This window comes from Telopea speciosissima, chromosome 2 (genome assembly GCF_018873765.1).
Source record: "Telopea speciosissima isolate NSW1024214 ecotype Mountain lineage chromosome 2, Tspe_v1, whole genome shotgun sequence".
NCBI classification, from domain to species: domain Eukaryota; kingdom Viridiplantae; phylum Streptophyta; class Magnoliopsida; order Proteales; family Proteaceae; genus Telopea; species Telopea speciosissima.
Window position 1 is genome coordinate 60174407 of NC_057917.1, and position 24394 is coordinate 60198800.

Here is a 24394-nt window from a genome sequence, read left to right on the forward strand (position 1 = left end):
TCAATTTCCTTAATGATCCATTCCTTCCTCCCCCTCTCTCACTTCGGGGTATTGTATCGGATATCCATCTTCTTGCGGAATCATTCTCAAGCTGCTCCTTTTCTTTTATTTCGAGAGAGGCTAACTCCATAGCCGATTCTCTAGCTAGGAAGGCCTTGTGTATTGCATGTAAGACAATTTGGCCACTTTCCACTCCCTGGCTTCATCATCTTTGTACTGAAGAAGCCTTGAGCTGTTCATGCTTTCAATAAATTTACTTCTTACCAAAAAAAAAAAAAGATGTGATATCAATATTGGTATCACCATATCAGTGATGACCAATATGACCACCGATACCGATATCGATACCAATGTGTATAACCTTGGTAGTTACTACATACTCTCCTGTACGGGAGTTCATATGGGTTGGGCCGTAGTTGGTATTTATTAAAAGTTAAATAGGCCCAGGAAGAAGTGAGGTCTCGTGATCAAACCTTCGTCGTTGCATAATTTCTTGGGGCCACCCACTTGAGGCTCACTGGGGCCCAGAAGCTCCCGGTTTGTGCATGGCGCCGGGGTCATGTACGAGCCCAGGGGGGATTTAGTTGGCCTAAAGTCGGATACCCCTCCTCTCTTATAAATAGGCCCAGGAAGAGGCCCAGCCCAATGTCTGGACGTGGGTAGGAGCAAACTATGTCCTCCCAGCAGTGTCTCTTCCAAACTTCCTGATACTTCTACATGCTTCGTCTCACCGGCAAAAACTGTATATCTGTGGGTTGCCTACTTGCCCCTTCCCCAAGTTCCATCAGTACTTTCAGAATCCTTAATCCGTTTACCCAAAGAACAAATTTCAAAAACTTCCGATTCCTTTGCACATGGCGGCCAGAACGGCTAGGCTTGCGAGGTCAGCCTATGCTACTATGAACGTCGGAAAGAGTGGCTACTCCGCTCTTAATCACAGTCGTCCCTTTCTGCCTCGCGCCGCTGAACTATCTGGTGCGACAATGGCTTCGAACGGTATTTCTTCGGTTGCTTATTCACCGACCGGAGTCACGGACGGCGTATCAGACTATGATGCTAAGCCTGTCAAGTTCTTGAATGGCGTCGAGAAGGGTTCACGTCGTCTGTTTCACTCCTCTACTCCTTCGTACTCTGCTTCTGCGGGCTCCTCTAAGGTTTGCCCTTCTCTCTTTTGAAAGAAGTTATGATTGATAGTGCGCATTTTTAAATGGAGTCGAGAATGCTTTGCATTTTTCATTTTGCTTAATCAGTATCAAATGGATTGGAGGAATGTTACTGAAGAACGTTCCTGAAATTTGGATGTTGGAGGAGCCAACAATTCGAAAGATACATAAATTCTCGTTCTCATGATTAAGTTAGTTATTTTCTGGAACTACAACAACAACAACAACAACTACTACTACTCAGCCTTATCCCAACTAAATGGGGTAGGCTACTTGGATCCTTTTCAAACAAAGTAGGGAAAACTGAGGTCCTCAAGGGAAAGGAAAGTAAGAGAAATGAAGAATAAAAATAAAAAATAAAAAGAAGAAATGAGATGAGAAAAGTGAGAAATGGAAAATGAAAAATGAAAGATGAAAGTAAGAGGAAATAGGATAGTCCAGGCAGTTAGGAAAATCTCAGCTATATGTTGTCGACATCATGGATCCTTGCCCTCCAATAAGCTCTGTCTAAGGTCATACTTGGCATAAGACCCAGACTTTGAATGTCATTATTCTTCACAACCTCACCTATGGTCATTTTAGGCCTACCCCGAGCTCTTTAGCTCCTTCAATTGGAATCAGATCACTCCTCCTTACTGGGGCGTCCCCAAGCCTCTGTGGCACATGGTCAAACCATCTCGGATGACATTCTTGGAGCTTGCTCTAATACGTTTGTCCCTTGGTTATTTTCTGGAACTAATCTACAAATATTCCTGATCGAAAGCAGTTGGGGCAGAGGTTTACTTGGTTCACTAAGCTACTATGTGTTTTTTTGATCATTTCAATTAGCATTAATCTCATATCAATACTTCTCTATACTGTACACCCCATTTCGATGTTTGTGAAATTCACAGTTTTTAGTGAGGTTTGTAGGTGTGTTCCTGACTTTTAAACTCAAGGTAATAATAAGAATCTTGAAGGATGGAATTTCATGAATGCAGGATTTCTGCAATGATAGTATCATCCCAGGATGTCTTGACGAACTTAAATTTAACATCCAATGTGCTATATGCATGCTTTAGCATGGATTTTCAAAGTTCTTAATCATGTTATTTGATTAGGAATAACAATACTACGACTATTCAGATGTCTCTGCGAAGTGCAAGTCATACAGATGTTAATGTACTGGTCGATCAGAACTTGTATTAGCAAGTTACTGAGAATGGTATGAGACCATGGGTTGAGGATTAAGTTGGTCCAGGGTTGGGCTTGAACTCATAGCCAGAGGAGTTGATGTTGATTTAATGTCTTGCAACCATGAGATCGCATTGTTGATATGAGCCAGACCAAATGGAGTACAGTTGTCATGTACAAAAGTTTGGTGCTAATGAATAGATATCCAGACCTTGATGACCAATCCCACAGTTCTTGTTGTTCTAAACATAATTTCCCATGAATGATTCATGGACCTACAAGTCACTGCACTTATTGTTTATGTGGATGATATAGTGCAAGGTTCTAAAACTTGGTCTCGACCAGGTTGAGTTTTCCGAGATCTCGCCAAGATCTCGGCAAGACAGTGTATTTTTTTTTTTATGTTTCAGAATTATGTTTCGGTGGGCATATGGCCATAGTTGGCTTTGAAACTTTAAGGTAAGCTTGTTTTATGCTTAATAAACATATTTAAAGGTTCAAATTGAAAAAAAAAACACCCAATTTGGTGTTTTGGATTTGCACCCTTGGTTGGTAGTAAAGGCCGAACCATTAATGTAATATTACCTATTCTACACATTGTTTGAATGATATGAGACATAATTGGCAAGTAAAACAAGTAAATTATGAACATAATATTGAATAATTATTTAAGAAATATTTAAAGACTTAAAGTTTCTACTATAAACCACAAGATACAATAAAGTTTTCACAATGCATATTACATAGACACCCAACTTAAGTATAATGAATAATACATAAGTCATAGACACCTTACTACCCTAGTCTTCCAGGTCTTAACTCCCAAGTCCCAACAACACAATACTATGACTCTATGAGTATTGAGGAGGTCGAGATTCTCAAAATATTTGAGCTTTCTCCGAGATTCTTGAAATATTCGAAATTTCTGTCGAGTTTTTCGAGATTTGACATTTTATTGTTTCATATCATATCTCGTCTTGACTAGCTCAAATTTATCGAGATTTCCGAGATCTTGCTGAGATTTTGAACTATGATATAGTGTTTATTGGAGATGATGAGGAAGAAATCTCCCTTCTAAAGATTCGATTCGAAATCGAGTTCGAAACTAAAGACCGAGTGCACCTCAAGTACTTCTTGGGAATCGAAGTAGCTAGATCCAATAAAGGAATCTTCATCTCCCAAAGAAAGTATGTTTTATATCTTCTTGATGAAACTGGGATGCTTGGTTGCAAGCCTGTTGATTCTCCTATTAAAGTTAACCACCAACTGAGCAACACCGGTGGTGACTCTGTGGAAAAGGAGCGATACAATGTCTCATCGACAAACTTATATATTTATCTCACACTAGGACAAACATTGCCTATGTTGTGGGAGTTGTCAGTCGTTTCCTACATGATTTGAAGACTGTTCATCTTGAGAGAGTTTACAGAATTCTTCGGTACTTAAACTCAGCTCCTGGAAAGGGTATTCTATTATCGAATAATGGGAGTTTGAAGTTAGAATCCTTTTTTGATGCTGATTGGGCTGGCTGTATAGATGACCGAAGATCCACTCCTAGCTACAGGGAATTTGGTAACTTGGAGGAGCAAGAAACAATTCGTGGTTTCTAGATCCAATGCTGAAGTAGAATACAGGGTGATGGCACAGGGGGTTTGCGAACTCATTTGGTTGAAGAAACTTCTCCGTTTGTTACTACTGAGAATAACTAGCCGATGTTTTCACTAAAGGCTTAACGGTCGAATCCTTCCATCCTATGGTTTCCAAGTTGGGCATGCGAGATATTTATGCACCAACTTGAGGGGGAGTGTTGAAGTGTAGATCGGTTCCCTAACTGGTTCAGTTCTTGATTTGGTTCCTTTGTTAGTGTGTGTGTAATGTAACCAGATACATTGTAGTGTCTAGGTTCATTACGCACATATTAATTTTGCTAGAAGGGGATTGAGTAAATCATGCCATATATGTAATATTCTCAAGTTATAAATAAAATGGTGGGTTCTGTCATCTTGACAAGCCAAAATCATTCTTTTCTTCTCTCTTCTCAACTCTACTAATCTTTGTTGGGGCAAACAAATCCATATGAAGTAGTTCTAAAGGTCGAGTGGTAGAAATAACATTTTTGGATTTAAACGAGCTTTTAACTTTTTCCCAAGTTGGCATGGCTCCCTTTGCAAATTTACCTTTGGAAGCCAAAGGACAAGATCGCCATGTGATAGTTTCTTCAAAAGCTTCATGCTAGCATGACCAAGCCTTCTATGCCAAAGACAATAATTTTTTTTCAAAGCTGAGAAACACTGCATATTTTTTATTGAGATCATTCATGTCCAAAGTATGAACATTTTCTGATATTCTAGCTACAAACCAGGCTTTGTGGTCTTTCAAGTTTTGGACAATGCAGTGGTTTTGTTCAAAGATAACTCTATTATTTTTATCATAAAGTTGACTAATGATCAATAGATTATGCCAATCTGTACACCTGCACACTCCCACACGGCCACACCTTCCTACCCACCCACCCACCCATCCATCCAAATATCCAGTCACACTCAGATACATACACACTTGTCAACCAGGAAAGTCACTTGGGGACTTGAAGAAATGGTATGTGCTTTGATTCTTTCCTAGGAAGAAATGCAACCATCAACAAGGAAGAACTTTTATTAGCAGGCCTGCAGCTGCAGTTTCTTTCTTTTTCATGGTTTGATTTGTTCTTACCAGGTTGATCAGTCAGAGTTCACTGAGATGGCATGGGAGGGAATTGTCGGGGCGGTTGATGCAGCACGTCTTAGCAAACAACAAGTGGTGGAAACCGAACATTTAATGAAAGCACTTCTAGAGCAAAAGGATGGTTTGGCTCGTAGAATATTCACCAAAGCGAGCATTGACAATACTTCAGTCTTACAGGCCACAGATGACTTCATCCGACAGCAACCTAAGGTACTTTACTTGAGCTAAAAATTACCACTAGCTTAGTGGCTAAGTTCTGATGACTTATTCATTGGGACAGGTTATAGGTGACACCAGTGGCCCCATAATAGGTTCACATCTTCAGTCTCTCATAGACAATGCTAGGAAACATAAAAAGGAGTTGGGTGACGACTTCTTATCAGTGGAACACCTGTTATTAGCATTTCTGAACGATAAAAGGTTTGGTCAGCAGTTATTGAAGAACCTACAACTTGGTGAGAAGGAACTGAAAGACGCTGTCCAAGCTGTTTGCGGAAATCAAAGAGTTACTGACCAGAGTATAAATCATCCCTTTAATATGTTTGATTCTTGTAGAGCTGTACTGTTACATATAAAATTACATTGTTATCATGTCTTGTCATGGTGAATTGTATTGCACACGGGTAGTTGTTTCAATGAGGTTGAGCTTTGTTGCTGTGTCAATAACCATGCCTGCCACCTTATTCATAAGTAGTAGGTTTCCACCTTATTCCTGAGGGAGTTCCTGCCCCCCCCCCCCCTCCCCAAAACACACCCAAAAAAAAAAACCCAAGCAGGCCCATGCATTCACAACTTTGGTTTCCATTCTTCTCCTCTTTCCTAGAATGGGTTGCATGCTGATCCACATAGTTGGATAAGGCTTAGTGGTGTCATTTTTATTTTGTCTTTTATTTTTGTGAATTGGACAATTGGTTGGATGCATAAATTTTATAGCACACAACACATATCAAGTACCCATCTTTAGTTGATTAATGGAAGACCCTTGGTGATTGTATGGACCGACATAAAAAATTAATATCATTACTTCAACAAAAAGTATTTACAGTTATACTCCTTGTAGTTCAGTATTTTTGTTTTCTTTATTAGTGTATCAAGTGTACAAACAAAACAAATGTTTAGTCAGCCAATAAGCCATCAATAGTATTCCAAGAAGGATTGATTGATCCCAACATGCCAATCCAAAGAAAGGAGCTCACATGTGGGCACTATTCTGTGTAAATCCTCGTCCCCCCCTTTTCTGTGAAGGCTTTCCTGTTCTGCTGTTTCTTTGTGCCCAAAGAAATTGCAAAGGAAACAGCCTCTGTAGGATTGCCTTTCAGATAACATGGATATTAGGCGAATTGAAATCATCTTATGCTAAATATGGATCTGCCAATTCAAGAACAAGCAAGCCATCATAAGACAGCCATAACAGATTGGCTATTTCGCACTTCTAGAATAGGTGTATTGAAGTCTATTTCCTTGCACAGGTAGCACTCAAGTGAAACCATCCTCACAACAGTTTGAGGTGAGGCTGAGCCCAGCATTTGATCAATTTGTACTTTCTGTTAGCTCAAAGCACTGGCGACCATAATATGATGTAACAGTTTAAAATCCTGACCACTTCTTTCAACCAATCTTTGTCCTCCCTTAAAGTGCCAAATCTGCAATCACGCAGTTGTTGAAATAGGTTAGTGCAATTTTTGTATTCATTGTCCAGAAACGGGGATTAAACCAGATCCCAATTTGCCACTTAGGAAAATTAGCCATTGAAACTTAAAGACTAGCTACCAGCCAATAATTCTTGGATACTTGTTACTTAAAGGTTGACTATCCTACCAGCCAAAAATTCTTGGATACTTGTCGCTTGAAGAGTCACCATTCTATGACTCACTTCTCCAGGTTTGATCCTTGTTACATGTATATTTGGCTTCTGCTATTATGATTACTTACTAGATTATCTCATATTAATTTTCCCTTACACTAGTGTGAGAAAGATAAATGCTGGGTCCTGTTAAGTCTAGACCTTTGTCATTGGATTCTCTTATTGGCTCGATGTGTTTGTTATCTTACAGAGAAAATGATCTCGGTGCATGTTTTGGACTGATTTAAATTTTTTTCATCATCTACAATTCTATATTATTCAGAATTTTGTCCTGTTTTGGATGACATTTCATTTGATCAGAAGTTGGTTTTGGTTGGTCACTCGTTATCAATTTTAGTTCCTAAAGGCTGTCTCTTTGAAATCCTTTTTTGCTAGATGGCCTATATTCAATATCTCTCTCACACACACACAACAACAACAACAACAACGCTAGCACACAGGCGGGCTTCCTTTTTTTTTTGATAACTATGTTTTATTTTCCCCCTAATGAGTTTAGTTCCTTTTTCTGGACACAAAATTATGAGTATGTTATACTATTGGGCTGCTTTCGATAGTTTATCTTGTAACCTCACATGCATTTTTCACCTCGATGTAGATCCTGAAGGCAAATACGAGGCACTAGACAAATATGGGAATGACTTGACTGAACTTGCTAGGCGTGGTAAACTTGATCCTGTTATAGGTCGGGATGATGAAATTCGGCGCTGTATCCAGATATTATCAAGGAGAACAAAAAACAATCCTGTTATCATTGGTGAGCCTGGTGTTGGGAAAACTGCAATTGCTGAAGGGTATGCCTCTTAAAGTAATATGCATTATTGTTTCTGGGGAACTGAGTTTTATAAGCTTTGCTACCTGTACGAGGAGATTTCTTTCTATTATTATTTCTATTTGTAAGTTAGGTTCAGTTGATCTCACTAATATTGCCTTTATCATCACATTGGAAAACATTTTTCTTTTGCAGGTTAGCTCAAAGAATTGTGCGAGGAGATGTTCCTGAACCTCTATTGAATCGGAAGGTTTCCAGTCTTCTTCAGTATTTTCTTTTTTCTTTGTGAAATCATGGGGGATGGTTCCATTTCTATCTACATGCCTCTAGCCATCATAACCTCTCTCTCTCTCTCTCTCACACACACACACACACACACACGCACACACGTACACACATGTTAAAGAACTGTAATCTTTTATTAATGATAAAATGTGGAACATGTATGAGGATAGGAATAAAGTTTTGACTTTGATCCTTGTTTGGTGACTTTGGAATATATTCCACTGACCTTAATCCCTATCACTATAATTTTTTTATGGTTTCAGCTGATTTGGTGAAATCACAGAAATGATTTTGATTCATCACCTGGTTGAAATCAAAGTATTTTGATGCTGTTGCATTAGACATTAATACCATATGATAGGCATGTGTAAGTTTAGAAGGCCCCCAAGGAGCTGTTGACAGTCTAATGGGCTGAAATTGACATTTGGGTTGTTATATTATAGGTTGAATCTTTTCTTTTTTGGGTTTCATTGTAATGAGCTTAATTTATAAGCTCATAAAGTGGGGACAAAGTTAGTACACAGGATTAGTAGTTAAGTGTTTGTGTTAGATTAGAATAATTAATAGCTAGATAGAGTTCTGTTTTAATTTATGTACTTTATTGAGTGTGAGTGTGATTAGGAGTCTTTTTATGAGTCAATTAGGAAATTTAGAAGGTTTTTATATATGTAATACACCCTCAACAATTGGAGATGTTTAGGGTAAAGACTAAAGAGTATGCCTTTTTAAGAGTTTTGGTGTTGTTGATCTATGCATACGGGATTAGTGTCCTATACTTGATTTCTTCTCTTCTGTTCTCTCTGCTTCCTCCCAAGAAGATCAAATCTCATCTCTTCCCTCTCATCTATCGATCTGATTTATTCCCTTTATTGTGAGATAACCTAGAGGGGGGGGGGTGAATAAGTTATCACTAGTGGAATATGCCACTTTTTAAATTTATTTTGATTATGGGTGAATTGAACAATATAAAGTATAAACGATTCACAAGATAATTAATAAATAAATGCACAATAGAGAGAGAGACACACAATATTTTATAGTGGTTCGACTCCAAGAGTCTACATCCACTCCTCTCAACCTTAAGAGAATTCCACTAGTTTTCCCTTTCAGTACAATAGGTGGGGGGAAAAACACATTTACAAATCTTTTTAACAAGATAAGAGGATCCTCTCTCTGTTTAGGATAAGAGAATCCTTTGCACTACCTAAGTTCAATCTAGGCTAATGCAAACAAATTGCTCCTCTAGAGTTCAACAACTCAAAAGCAAAAACATAAATACAATTAGAAAGTGTTGGCGGAAAAAATTAAATACTCACACTCTAGGGCACACGCTCACGGTAAAGACAGCGCGGGCGTGCCATAGCATTTGCGCAGGCTCAAACGAGGCTATAAGTAGCCTAATCTGACTTCCAACCAGGAGGTTGGTCTCCCGCTTACCTGAGTTATCTCTAAGGTCTTTTGGGTTAAGCCAAGAACACCGATCAAACTAAAAGCCTCCCGGAGAAGATCGAGATGGGGAGAAGAGCAAGGAAATAACAAGAACAACAAGATAAAGCAACAATGGAAAAAAGAATAATTGCATTTAGTCATACCATACATAGGTGGGGACCCCAAACTATGCGTTGTGCCTCTCCACGGTGAAGGACATAACCGTACATGCTTGAAACGACAGTACAAAACAAAAAAAAAAGATAAAAGTTAAATTGCAGGTGTTTGACTGTTGATGAGTGTCTTTTCTCAATTGGGCTTTTGCCTTAAATAGAAGAGGACCTTCTCCTAATGTTTCTGTGCGCAACACTTCCATACTTCTCCTTTTCCTCAGGGCTACTTCTCCCTTAACCGCCAACCATCTGCCACGTGTCCCAAAGCGGTTGCCACTTTCCATTGTATAACGGTGTAGTGGTGGGCCCCAATTTTGTAACTACCACAACCTGTGGTTAGGATGCTACAACCCTGGTAACGACTGTCTAACTCAGTCGTGTTTTGGCTAGTCACGGGTCTAGCCCTTTGGCCTGATTTCACCCAGGTCTAACCTTGGCCATTCTTAGGCTACTCGTGGTCCTGGTTCTAGCCCAGTTCACGATCCTGGTCCATTCTTGGCCATCGATTTTAGGGAGTAAACAGAAAGATAAAGTGTTACCTAGGCAAGGAGTGTGACACGTACTCCTTGCATTTGTGCAGAGATGAATGCACAATAAGAAGACTTCTTTTAGAACTACTTGATATTGTAGACTTGAAGGAGCAAGAAGACTTGAATGCTTGAGTCAATCTTAAAAGAGAATTAACAACGCTTCCTTGACTCCAAAGTAATGAGAATTTGACTTTTTCACTCTTCAATAAAGTGCTCTTTTGGACTGTAGTGGATAGCCAAGAAGTCTGACAAGGTCTGTATTTATAGGCATCATTAAATGCACAATTGAGCATGTGATATAATCCTCTAACGACTATATTTTGACTCTTACCGGTCGACTAGCATCTTTTGACGATCTTCCGCTGGGATTTTATATCCCAAGTTCTCCTCAAAATGTCCTTCCCTCCTATCTTTGTCAATTGGATTCACTCTTGTATCTCTACTCCTCTCTTCTTTGTCCTTCTGAATGGCAGCCTAGCTGGTTACTTCCCCTCCTCTGTCGGTATCCGTCAAGGTTGTCCCCTCTCCCCCTTCCTTTTTTGCCTCTCTCTGGAGGTGCTGTCCCATAGTATCCAATCTAAAACCTACCTCCATCTCATCTCTCCCATCCTCAAGTGTAAGCCGACAAATTTGACTCACCTTGCTTTGGCCGATGATCTCATGATCTTCTCCAAGGCTGACTCGCTTTCCATTGAGTCCATCATGTCATCCCTTCGCCTTTTTCAAAGCCTTTTTGGCCTCTGCATCAACCACCTCAAGTCCCACATCTTCCTTGCTGGTGTGCCAGACACCACCAAAGCCATCCTCTCCTCTCTCACAGGCTTCACCCTTGGCACCCTTCCTATCCGATACCTTGGCCTCCCCCTTATCCCAGCTAGGCTCTCAGCCCACCATTGTTCCCCTATTTTAGATCTCCTTCGCAAGAGGTTGCAGCTTTGGAAAGCCAGGCTTCTCTCCTATGCAGGTCGGCTAGAGCTCGTCAGATCAGTGATTCAAGCTTGTAACATTTATTGGAGTGGTGTTTTTAGCCTACCCAAGGCTATCATCAAGGCAGCGGAATCTATTATGTGTGCCTTTCTTTGTAAAGGAGTGGATTCAGCCAGGTTTCTTCATCCTAAAAGTTGGTCTTCCCTCTGCCTTCCTAAATCCGAAGGAGGTCTTGGTCTTAGAAGGATAAAAGATGTCAACATTACTGGTTCTCTTAAACTTATTGGGATGCTCCTCACCAACAAAACCAGCCTTTGGACTTCTTGGGTTTATGCAGAGCCCCTTTGTAGGGACTTCATTTGGTCAGTAAGCCCAGTGGCAGACTCCTCTTGGGTTTGGCACAGAATTTTACAAGTGAGACACATAACCATTGAAGCCATCTCTTGCAGGATCGATGATGGCCTCTCTACCTCTCTTTGGCTGGACAAATGGCACCCCTTTGGTGTCCTCTCTTCAGTCGTGGGTTCCCGTGACATCTTCTCCTCCGGATTGGACAGATCTTCCTTGGTTGCTTCCATCATCAGGAGAGGGTTTTGGTCCCCCTTATTTCTCCCCCTCCCCTTGCTGACCTCTAGAGCTCCCTCCCCCCTATCCCCCCCGGTCACCGAGGTAGAGGTGACACCATTCTGTGGCTCCCTTCCCCCTCCGGCAGATTCAGTTCTCACTCCGCTTGACATAGAGGGACCCACTGTCATTGGCACAAAGTAGTCTGGTTCAATGGGCATATCCCTCATCATAGTCTCACTTCTTGGCGCGCCCTAGCCAATTGCCTCCTCACTCAGGCCTTCCTCATTCACCGTCACATGCAGGTCCCCCCCAACTGCTGTCTTTGTTGGAATGGGCTTGAGGATACAGATCACCTGTTCTTCTTTTTCCCCTTTGCTTCTTCCATTTGGACACGCATCCTTCGTCATTGCTGGCCAGGTCGTAGAAGCCCCCTCCCTCTTAGCCAGGAATGGGTTTGGATTGATATGACGTTCGGAGGGAACTCGATTTGTGATTCTGTTGGCAAGCTTGCCTTTTGTGCCGCTATCGCCCACATTTGGATGGAGCGTAATCTCAGAAGATGGACGTCCAACTCTCGCTCTCTTGACAAGATTTGGAAAGCCATCTCCTTTGATGTTTCTTCTAGAATTAGTTCCCTTCCCCTCACTGTTGTTAAGGATACCTCAAGAAACAAGCTCATTGTTGTCTCCTGGGGCCTTCCTCTCTCCATTTTGCAGCTGAGCTAGCTTTTAGCTCTGGCTTTTTGCCCTCGGGCTTGTATATTTCTTCTCTTTTCTTCGTAATTTAAATTATTATTCATCCAAAAAAAAAAAAAAAAAACTAGCTGTTATGAACAAGCCATTGGGTCTGACAGATGATAACTGGTCGTCCGTCAGGCAACAGATCCCGGTTGACCGTCAGCTTGACGGCAGCGACCTTCAAACTTTCTATTATGGCCGGTCGTTATGTTATAAAAAAATCTTGTTTTATCGGTCGACCGTCAGATTTTGGGTCTTGATTCTTTGACAGACTGACTTTGGGATCTTTTCTGTAACATGTCCAATCTTTTTAGTAAGATGTTCATATGATCATGATGTATGAATGCAAGTTACATTATGCAATTGTGTTCTATTCTATCCTATGTGCACTTGATCATCTTCAAGACTTCACTCTTTGAATCTTGAACTTGAACTTTTTGTGAGTTCTTGAACTTGAGCAGTTGAGCTTGACTGGCCTTGATTCTCCAACTGATAATCTTCTTTATAACTTTTTTGTAGCTTCTTGTACTTGGGCATGACTGGCCTTGATTCTCCAACTGATAAGCTTCTTTCAAGCTAGATTCAAGTACTACACACAAGCTATCTTAAGATGAGGAGTTAGATTCACTCAATTGAGGAGTTAGATTCACTCAATTGTTTGTTATCATCAAAACATACTTGAATGTGGGTTAGGAGAGTGAGGTTCCATTCTCTCAACATTAACAACGCAGTTGCTTCCTTCATCTTAGATCTGATTACAGATTTGCTTATTGGGTCTGGTTGCATCTGAGATCCAGAAGTTGGATTTTTTCAGATTGCATTTTTTGGTATTAGAGCCAAATCTGACCATGGATACCTACGTTTTCAAGACCAGAGTTTGTTTGACTAACAGGAAAACTTCTATTTTACTCATAGATAGACGATTGGCAGAGTGTAAAGTTCATCTCATGGTCTGTGGTGGAGATGTTATCAAAGATCAACAAGATCATCATTGAGTTTGAGAATGATGTCTTTGTCGAATTCTCAATTTTTCAATATTGTGAGATATTTGAATCTTCTGAATGCATTATTAAAGTTGATCGACAATGATTGGAAGAGCAAAAATATGTAGTTGACCGTGATAGGAATTTGTGCTTAAACCCTTCTCATCTATGACATATGTTTGTTTTGAAAGTATTAATTAAAAAAGTATTATCGTAGTCGAAGGAGGCGACACCAACAATGTAATCACAAGAAGAGCCGAACAAGTCTACCAAAAGGAAGACCGCTCTGATATGGGACAACAAGAAATGACAAAGAGAAACAAGATGCTTAATATGCATGAATCAACAACAGACTCTACTGCAGTGATAGATGTTCTACATATTGAGATTGTTTTTCCCCATGTATTTCATTTGAAGATAAGCCATCAACATTTCATCTTCCAAACTTTATTCATGATATTGGTTTGGAGTATTAGACATTCTCCTAAGCTTTTCTATTTCTTCCCTTCTGTAAAACTTGTGGACTATAAGTTTAGAAGTAATGGGCATACGCCTATAAAGTGGGGATAAAGTTACTACACAGGATTAGTAGTTAATTTTTTTATTTAAATTAGAATACTTAATAGCTAGATAGAATTATGTTTTAAGTTTATTTATTTTATTCAATGTGTGTGTGTGATTAGGAGTCTTTTATGAGTCAATTTTGGAATTTTAGGTCTTTATATATATATGTATTACACCCCCATCAATTGGAGATGATTTGAGTAAAGAATATGTTTTCTTTTTTTAAGAGTTTTGGTTTGTTGAGCAGTGCATACAGGATTGGTATCCATACCTGATTTCTTCTCTTCTCTCTTCTTCCTCCCAAGAAGATCAATTTCATTTTTTCCCCTCCCCTTCCATTGATCTGATTTCTTCCTTTAGCAATGCAGTTGCTTCTTTATCTCAGATCTGATAATAGATTTGATCATCATTAGGCGCGCTTGCATCTGAGATCAATAATCTGATTTTCAGATTGTATTATATTCATAGAGGGTGGGCCTTGGTGCAACGGTAAAGTTGCTCCATTGTGACCAAGTGGTCACAGGTTCGAGTCTGGAAACAGCCTCTCTGCGAAAGCAGGGGTAAGGCTGTGTACATTATGACCCTCCCCAGACCCCGCAGTGGTGGGAGCCTCATGCACTGGGTATGCCCTTTTTTGAAAAAAAATTATATTCATTTTGAAAATTAAACCATGACTGACAATAATATATATATTTTTAAATTATATTCATTTTGAAATTTAAACCATGACTGACAACAATATATATTTTTAAATTATATTCATTTTGAAATTTAGACCATGACTGACAACAATATATCTCTCTATATCTGGAAAAGCAAAAAGGTGAAAAAGATAACAAACAAATGCATATTTTAGCTCGCATAGCAATCTCCAAAGTTTTATGAGATAATTCTATTTCTCTGCTAAGGCTCAGTTTGGATTGTGAGAGTTCTAACACAGGCATTATATATGGTAATGATTAGTAGGCTAGCTGGTATATTAGATTCCCACTTGAGCCACTAAATCTCACTTCTCAAAAGAAATTGGATTCCAACACTTCAGGTCAAGATATCGAATCCTATTTCTTCATACAATGATGAAGGTTAAATTCACAGAGTCACCTGTTGAATCCAATAATCGCATGATTTACTTTGTTTTCCCATTGTACTCTTGGGATCTAAAACAGAGCCTAAATTCCTTTCAGTTGCTCAAACTGAATTTGGGCATCATAGGGTCCTGTATGATTATTTATTGTGCTCCTTGCAGATATAGCAATAAATTGTGATTGGAATGATCTCTGTACAATTTGCCCGATAAATCTGCATTGGCATTTTATGTACGTTGTACTTAAGAGTTCCCCTTCATGTTTCGGATTTCCTTTCTTCCCATTTATTTTCTTTCATTGTCATTATAATCTGCTAACTTTTCTTACCTCTAAGTTAGAATTCGAATAATTGCATATGGAGACATCCTTTGTGTGTATCTTGTCTGTACATTTGTACCTTGGATAGTTGGATGTTTTGTGGATGAGCTGTTTCTGATTAAATCTCAAATGAAGGTATAAAACTGCAATTATCTGCGTCATATGATATCAGGATATATTGGGACAATGCAGTGTAAGATATTCTGTAATAGCTGGATTAGTTCATGATGAAAAGATTGAGGAAGTGATGAAGGAGATTGGGATTGGAAGATTTGAGAAAATTGTTAATGCTTGTGTATCCACAGCTTTTGGTTAACCCATGTGCTTGATATTCTAGGATGTAAAGCATTTCTATTTTTGTTGTCATTGTCACTATTCAATTATGAGTTTATATTTGGTCTGGTATTGTGCAGTTGATCTCTCTGGATATGGGTTCATTAGTTGCGGGTGCTAAATTCCGTGGAGATTTTGAGGAAAGACTGAAAGCTGTCTTGAAGGAAGTCACTGCTTCAAATGGGCAGATTGTTTTGTTTATCGATGAGATTCACACTGTTGTTGGGGCTGGTGAGTGTTTTGCCTTGGTTGTCCCTATTGAAGGCTTTGAAGCTTTATCTATTACATCTTAGTACAGAGAAGAAAACACCACTTTTTGTTGTTTCCAATCAAGTTAAATATATTTAGCCAGTTTATTTGCAAACAATACCACTTATCTCTTTATATGTTTTTTTCAATTGAGCCCTACTCTAGGCCCTGAAAGTTTCCTGCTTTAGTTGTTTAAGCTCATCTTTAATTAGCAAAGAGGCCAAAGGAGTTCTCATTGCTGGTGGGAAGAAGGTTTTGAGTGCTTAAGAAATTAACAAGTTTTGCTTTGAAGAGTTTTCTGGGTAATTGTAATTTTCTTACAATTGAACCTAGTCAACTAACTTTACATTAACAGTACCTGTATGGACTGTCTCTGGTCTTTTATTTAGCGAGTCTTTTTTGCATTATTCTCCAGTTCTTCTTTATTCTTTGCTTGTCTGAGCTTAAAACTCTCTCTCTCGTCTTTGCTTGCCTGTGCTGAAACCATCTCTCTCTCTTATTCTTTTTTAGCTTTTCAGTTCTCCTTGTGCAATAAAAAGTTGAGAAAAAAATATTCATATTTGTATTTGCTATGTTCAAGGAAAGGTGAAAGATGAAATCTCTAGGCAAAAATACAAGTGCACAGAGCATCTAGAAGCTCAATGGCAAAGGGAAAAAAAAGAAAAAATAAAGAAAAGAAGTCAAAGCTCCATCAAATAATGTACCTCAATCTAAATGTGTTTTCTATCTGTAGGCTTTAACCTATCTATTTGAGATTATTGTATTTTTTCTTTCCCCAACAATTTGCTGATCAAGGTGGCATTCTTGTTGGGAATAAATGTAGGGGCTACGGGTGGTGCAATGGATGCTGGCAATTTATTAAAACCAATGCTTGGACGAGGTGAGCTCCGTTGTATTGGAGCAACCACATTAAATGAATATAGGAAATACATCGAAAAGGATCCTGCTCTTGAGCGTAGATTCCAGCAGGTGTTCTGTGGTCAGCCATCTGTTGAAGACACAATTTCTATTCTTCGTGGGTTGCGTGAACGCTATGAGCTGCATCATGGTGTTAAAATATCAGACAGTGCCCTTGTTTCAGCTGCAGTTCTTGCAGACCGATACATTACGGAGCGCTTTTTGCCGGACAAAGGTATAAAATGCTGGTAGCTTACAATTGTATTGTTTCAATCATCTTTATTCTGCTTTGATCAGTGCTATAGCCACCAGAAGGGCACTATAGGAGAAAAGGCTAATCCTGTTTCTGCTCTGGTACACTTGACATGATTGAATGACAAACTAATAGGTTCTGCCTGCAGCCATTGATCTTGTAGATGAAGCAGCAGCAAAGCTGAAAATGGAGATCACATCTAAGCCCACTGAATTGGATGAGATTGATAGAGCAGTGCTGAAGTTAGAGATGGAGAAACTCTCGCTTAAAAATGACACTGATAAAGCATCTAAAGAACGGCTAAGCAAGCTGGAAAATGATCTAGATTCGCTCAAACTGAAACAGAAAGAATTCACAGAACAGTGGGATCATGAGAAGGCTCTTATGACACAGATTCGATCAGTTAAAGAGGAGGTAGGGCTTTAACAACTTGGTGCACATCCTGGCCTTGTGAAATTATAATGTGCAATACCTTTCTTCTAATCTCTTTGTTGAATTCGTTTTTGTAGATTGATAGAGTCAACCTAGAGATGGAAGCTGCTGAGCGTGAGTATGATTTGAATCGTGCTGCTGAGCTCAAGTATGGGACACTTATATCTCTTCAACGGAAGCTGGAGGATGCTGAGAAAAACCTCTCTGATTTCCAGAAGTCTGGCAAGTCACTGCTTCGAGAGGAGGTCACTGACCTTGACATTGCTGAAATTGTAAGCAAGTGGACTGGTATACCACTGTCAAACCTGCAACAGTCCGAGAGAGACAAGTTAGTTTTGCTAGAGCAAGTTCTCCACAAGAGGGTTGTTGGTCAGGATATTGCTGTAAAATCAGTGGCAGATGCAATCCGCCGATCAAGGGCAGGGCTATCAGACCCAAACAGGCCAATAGCAAGCTTCATGTTCATGGGCCCCACTGGTGTTGGTAAGACAGAGCTTGCGAAAGCTCTTGCAGGTTATTTATTCAACACGGAGAATGCACTTGTTAGGATCGACATGAGTGAGTACATGGAAAAGCATGCAGTTTCACGCCTGGTTGGTGCTCCTCCTGGTTATGTTGGTTATGAGGAAGGTGGGCAGCTGACTGAAGTGGTTCGCCGAAGACCATATTCTGTGGTCTTGTTTGATGAGATGGAAAAGGCACATCATGATGTGTTCAACATTCTATTACAGCTGTTGGATGATGGAAGGATTACTGATTCACAAGGAAGGACTGTTAGTTTTACAAATTGTGTTGTTATAATGACATCGAACATTGGGTCCCACCATATCCTTGAAACTCTAAGCAACACGCAGGGTACTAAGGATGCAGTGTATGATATGATGAAAAGACAGGTTGTGGAGTTGGCAAGACAAACTTTTCGCCCAGAGTTCATGAATCGTATTGATGAGTATATCGTTTTCCAACCTCTGGACGCCAAAGAAATTAGTAGGATTGTGGAAATACAGGTAATTACTGATTGAAGGATTGTTGCTTCATCCTTTACTTCATTTATTTTACAGCTTCTTTTATGGTTCTCTGCTTGTTTAGGTAGTGAAGCACATCTTTGCTAACCATTTTGTGCAGCTACACAGTTTTGAAGTCATTAAAGATTTTTAGATACTGAGACTGTTTTTTTGACTGGAGATTTTGAACGTTATGTAATTTCTTTGCTGATATTTTTTGCTTGACAAATCTTGAATCCATGCTCACTGCCATCGGAAATATGTCCCATGCAGCTGAACCGTTTGAAAGATAGGCTTAAACAGAAGAAGATTGATCTTCAGTATACTGAGGAAGCTGTTGAGTTATTGGGCACATTGGGCTTTGACCCCAACTTTGGAGCAAGGCCTGTCAAGAGAGTTATACAGCAGATGGTCGAAAATGAAATTGCTTTGGGTGTCTTAAGAGGAGAGTTCAAGGATGAAGAATCGATCATTGTTGATGCTGATACATCTCCATCAGCTAAGGACCTTCTTCCTCAAAACAGACTGGTCATCAAGAAACTAAAAAATGGTTCTTTTGTGGATGCCATGGTGGCCAATGATTAATACTGCATTTTCTGAACCGTAAATTCGAGTAGTAGATTTGGTTAATCCCTTGCACTGATATTCTCACCACTCATTTACAGCTTCCAGATTGAATTGTAGAAATATGGGAGCCTATAGTTATCGAGAGACTGCTCTTGTTCATATCTTCTTTTTTTTTTTTTTGTTTTGGGTGGGTTTGGTTTGCTTGAGTTTTGATTCTTTTTTAAGGAAAGCTGGAGAGGCATGTAAATGAGTTCGCACTTTTGTTTTGAACAGAATAAATCTCTTTATTGGCTAACTTGAAGATATTCTTCTCAAAAACTATTACATGTGGATATGCTTGTGGGATGGCTATCATTTTTTTTTTCCTTCAGGTAAAGAGACTTTATTTCTCTTTGTAGGAGGCAGACAATAGTCTCCTTTAACCTCTATCATACTTCTTTGCTTGGTTTAGAGTTGGACTTCACCTGGAGTGCTTAGTCTGCCCATGTCAACCCCAAGCTTCATACTTTTCTGTATAGGACAGCGATTACATCATCTGTGACTTAAGCTCACCCTATCCAAGTCATGTAAGGGGGAAAGGGGTTACTGTGCACACAAAATTAACAAAATGTAATTTCAAGCGACCAGGCACGTTTTGGATCTTTATCCCTTCAATTTACCTGTCTGGAAATGACAACCCTACCCCTTGCCCGAACACATTGTTCGGGTGGGGTCCACCTCCCTCTATTAGAGGGAATTGAAGAAATTAACGGGCAGACATATTGAGGTGATAATTTTCCTGGGTGGGATGATCATTTTCCTTTCTACATAGGAATGCTAGCACCATCAGTGGTAGGGACTTGCCGATCTTACAAACCATTCCTCCCATTTACATGAGGTTTATATAAAGGTCTGAATTTCCCTTCAAATTTTGGAGAACCTCTTAAGCCATATTGACCATTGGATTGGATTGGGGAGGGATATTCCTGACCATGTACACAGTATAGGGTGAGAGTTTAATGATGAAACTGACCGTTTAGGAATCCAATCATGGGGTCACATCATAGTGAATTAACAGTGAAAAACTAATTTTATTTTTTTTTACAAATTGGAAAAAAAAACCCATGATGTCGGTGTGCAAATTCTTGGGCACACCCTCAAATCCCTTGCTATTGGACGATTCGATCACCCCCCTGCCCCATTGGTGTCCCTTTCCATTACAAATTGAAATTCTATTGTTTCTTTTCACATATTTTATGAAGGCTAGCATTTCTCATTGAGTGTTAGCTTCAACCCAAGTTTTGGCCTCCTTGTCAGCCACATTATTAATCCCTTACGGGTTAACATTTGCTCTGTTGCATGTAAAACTGTTGGAATAAAATATATCGAAATTGTTCATTAAAAAAAATATATAAGAGAAATTTGTCCTTTATTGTGCGGGAAGACTAGAACCACCATCCTAGGGTCCTGAAACATTCTCCTATTAGATGAAGTCGATAATACAACTGATCAAAAAGTCATTGTCAAGGGATTTTCCTTCACTATGACTCAAGGGAAACTCGATCCAAATTTATATGTCAAAAATGACTTCTTGACTGAAAAAAAAAAAAAATTCGATAGTTTTTGTGAGATAAAAAAAAGGGGGAAAAAAAAAAAAACCCCTTGACAAAAGCCTAAATATTACGAGGGTTAGTGATTTTCATCGAAGATAACTACATGCTCAATTTGTTGGTGTCATGCCAATAGAGAGTGGAGGTTCTTAGAAGATCATGGATTCAATTAACCTGTCGATACATTGTGCTATAAAGCACTCCCCTTTACCACGGAACTGAATTCTGAACTGGACCGGCTTAAATTCTGGTCCATGTGGATAGAGAGTGTAGGCTCGCACACCCTTTTGCCCACGGAACTGACTTCGGAACTTGACTGGCTTTAAATTCTGGTCCATTTGGATCCACTCGCTAATGGGCCTAATGGTTCGTGACTTCGTGCCCACTGCCCAACGCAGAAGAATAACTTATTGGTAATTTCACAACTAGTCAAGCTTTTTAGGGTTTCTTCTGCTACGGGGAGGTAGGATATAAGAACACATCTAGTAAAACAATTTCTCTCCGCCACAAGATCAAAGAACAGCTGCTACTACCTCATCACTGAAGGTGAAGTATTGATCTTCGTCTGCTTTTTTTCTCTCTTAAAAGCTCTACCGTTTCTTCTACTTGTAGTCAGCTATTAGTAATAATTCTTTTTCTCTGTTTCTTTTCTTTATTGATATTTGATTGGCGAATTTAGTTGCTCTAGTTTGTTGTTAAAATAAAAAACAAAAAGCAAAAAATCGGTATTTGTTTGATTTAGGTTTTAGGACGAATGCGGTATTGGAAGTGAAAAATCTGTCAATTTTTTCTAAATGTGGTACTAGTATTGGAGCATTCGGCTGAGAGAGAGAGACCAATGCAGATCTATCCTGTAAGAAATTCCATTTAATGTTGATAACTATAATTTGATTCGTTAGTTGACACTACACTTCATGATCAATTAGATTGAGCCAAGGGTTGAGCGTATGCTCAACGAGTTTGTGATGATGACACTGCATGAAGAAACCTCTTTTTTTGATCTGATGATCCCTATATATTTTTGTGTGGTTGAGCTATGTGTAGGAATCTCGTTTGATCATCATTTGCTGTTGTCTTTATATAATTGGACTGCTAAGATTGCTTAATATTTTATCTCATGCTAGAAGTTTACCATTTTGGCTGCAAGAATTTTAGTTAATGTAATCTCAGTGGTTTATTGAAAGAAATCATAAAATGATGCAAGTTTGCCATATCTACAGAATATATATGGAGGCTTTTTCCTGCCGGGGAGAGGGCAGTTTGAATTTTCTGTTTCTGGTTGGTTTCCATTATCTGATCTGATTTATTACCTTTTCCTTTAGGCACAGGAAGGAGATCTTAGGTCTATATTTCGACTGCAAAAATGTCAGGGTATGTGAATGCTTCTTGTTCATTGTTTTTATCTCTTGGTGATTATTATGTTTTGCATAACAACGTGTCATTTTTTTGCTATTAGTGAACAGAAATGCTGCTTAAAAAGAGAATCTAACTTTAGTCGTTAAAACTTTCATTTCTGTTTGTTTTCCAATCAAATGTCACGCATAATTTTTGTAGGTTTGATCAAATGCTTGATGCATATTGTCATCTTAAAAGACTGAATGAATTGACAGTACTTTGTGCCTTCAATCCTAAAGGATGGAGAATTTCTGGTTGTGGAAAATTTTCATTTGCTTGAAAAGGATACTGTAGCACGTATTTTGTAGGTATATATGACCCATTGTATATATATATATATATTCTCTTTCTAGTCAACTATCTTGTGGGGTGTCATTTTGGTAACTCTTCAGAAATGTATTAAGCAACATCCATTAAGCATAGCCATGGAATTTCCTTAACTATCATCTAAGGAATACACTCATGAGAATGGCAAATATGGATAATGTCCATAATGCTTTGATGGTCGTTCCTTTTTGAGACCCTTGGATGTGGGAACTCTTCTGATCAAACTGCCCACTGGATGAGAAGCATACCTTCTTGGTTTAGCCATGTGTCAAGTTTCAGGTTCCATCTTTGTTCTGTGGTCCGCCATGTTAGAACTTATCAGACTGATAGACAATGATCTAGACTATATGTACTCGTAATTTGATTACCAGTCTAGTTGCCATGTGGCAGATATGTGGGCCATTAAGGAAAGATTGCCTTGAAGGATCAACCAGGAAATCTTTGTCCTTCCAGATAAATTAGTTATTTTATAGGCAAGCAAGAACTTTGTAGGCATTTGAAGTTTTAAGTATTAAGAATAACTGTTCACTTTTTATTTTCTTTTTTCCCCTCTTTTTCTCCTCTGCCTTTACATTTCAGTTTTGTACCTATAAGGAAATAAGGTTAGTTACTATTTCCAAACGCATTGTTTTTTTATGTACTTTATTCATTTATCCATTTACATCTTCAGTGAAACGGTTGAAGTCGAAAAGCCTGCGCCAGCTCTTGGTGAGCCTATGGATATCATGACAGCCTTACAACTTGTCTTAAAGAAATCACTGGCCCACAGTGGGCTTGCTCGAGGGCTCCATGAAGGTGCTAAGGTTATTGAGAAGCATGCTGCACAGCTCTGTGTATTGGCAGAAGACTGCAACCAGCCAGATTATGTTAAACTGGTCAGAGCACTTTGTGCAGACCATAATGTGAGCTTGATATCAGTCCCAAGTGCTAAGACTCTTGGTGAATGGGCTGGGGTAAGTACAATCCAGTGCCCGTATTTACATCAACGATCAATTATCTTCTTGCACTTTTACTCTACTTCTTACCCCCTCCCCCCCAACACTCCCACACACAGTCAGTATGAAAGGGAGTTTCTCTACAAATAAAACTGTGGTGCACTATAGTTTGTGCCCATCTGGCTTTCTTGTTTGTTGGACTTTAGTGAGGTCAGTTGACTTGTAGAACTGTGAAATAGTCCAGGTGGTTCATTATCATCGGTTGAGTTGCCTTTGACTGCGGGGATTTGCTATAAATATCCCCCAATAATTCATTACTTTCAGGAGGACTTTATTGATATTCAAGGCATTAATGGGTTTCTTCTTTGGCCTTTTTCTTTTTCTTGTACAGTTGTGTAAAATTGATCCAGAGGGCAAGGCTAGAAAGGTGGTGGGTTGTTCCTGCGTTGTTGTAAAGGTGAGAACACATACAATGCAGTCAATTTCCACTCATTTCGCTATAGAATTCGGCTGATGGGTTTGTCTTTTTCTGGTATTTACTGTTTTCCAGGACTATGGGGAAGAGTCAGAGGGTCTTAACATTGTGCAGGAGTATGTGAAGTCACACTGAGTTATAATAGTAAGAAACTCCATTATATGAGGTTTTGGACCTGAGAATCAACCAGTAGGCATCTTCCTTTTTAAATTTTCCCTCTCTTGTTTTAGGGATTGCTTAATCAGAAAGTTTTGAACTTTTAATTTTGTTGTATGTGAGAGTTAGAATGGAGAAAATATGGTTCTCCAAAATTTTTAAAGGAGTATAGCTTTGCATACAAAAGTGTGTCAATGATGTTTGTCCTGCTTAAATAAAAAAGGGGGTGGGGGTGTTAGGTTTACAACTTAAAACAAGGGTAAATGGTTGCAAGATCAAAATTAAAGTGTCCTTATGAGAACACTCTGACATAGAAAACACCCAAGGAAAATAGTCCTACCCTTAATACCATAGCTGAATACTCTGACTACCTTGCTTTAGTTACCCCATGCCCTAACTTTTTCACTCATTTTGTATTTGATCTGTGATTTCTGATCAAATCATAATTTTGAGCAGGACTCCTGTGACACAAGGTAAAATGATTCTGGTATG

The 24394-nt window shown here is 39.2% G+C and overlaps 2 protein-coding genes across 2 annotated transcripts; both read left to right on the plus strand.

Moving 5' to 3' along the window:
- Positions 1-761: 761 nt before the first annotated feature.
- On the plus strand, positions 762-19200 carry LOC122652865 (chaperone protein ClpB3, mitochondrial). Its single transcript, XM_043846744.1, has 10 exons — positions 762-1154; positions 5052-5270; positions 5341-5578; positions 7520-7715; positions 7889-7943; positions 15704-15854; positions 16696-17004; positions 17171-17436; positions 17532-18461; positions 18732-19200. Exons 1-10 carry the CDS (start codon positions 855-857, stop codon positions 19041-19043), a joined length of 2976 nt encoding a protein of 991 aa, XP_043702679.1. The 5' UTR covers positions 762-854; the 3' UTR covers positions 19044-19200.
- A 2635-nt stretch (positions 19201-21835) lies between these two features.
- Positions 21836-24083, plus strand: LOC122652936 (40S ribosomal protein S12-like). Its single transcript, XM_043846822.1, has 4 exons — positions 21836-21985; positions 23007-23289; positions 23663-23728; positions 23822-24083. Exons 1-4 carry the CDS (start codon positions 21978-21980, stop codon positions 23879-23881), a joined length of 417 nt encoding a protein of 138 aa, XP_043702757.1. The 5' UTR covers positions 21836-21977; the 3' UTR covers positions 23882-24083.
- Positions 24084-24394: the final 311 nt, after the last annotated feature.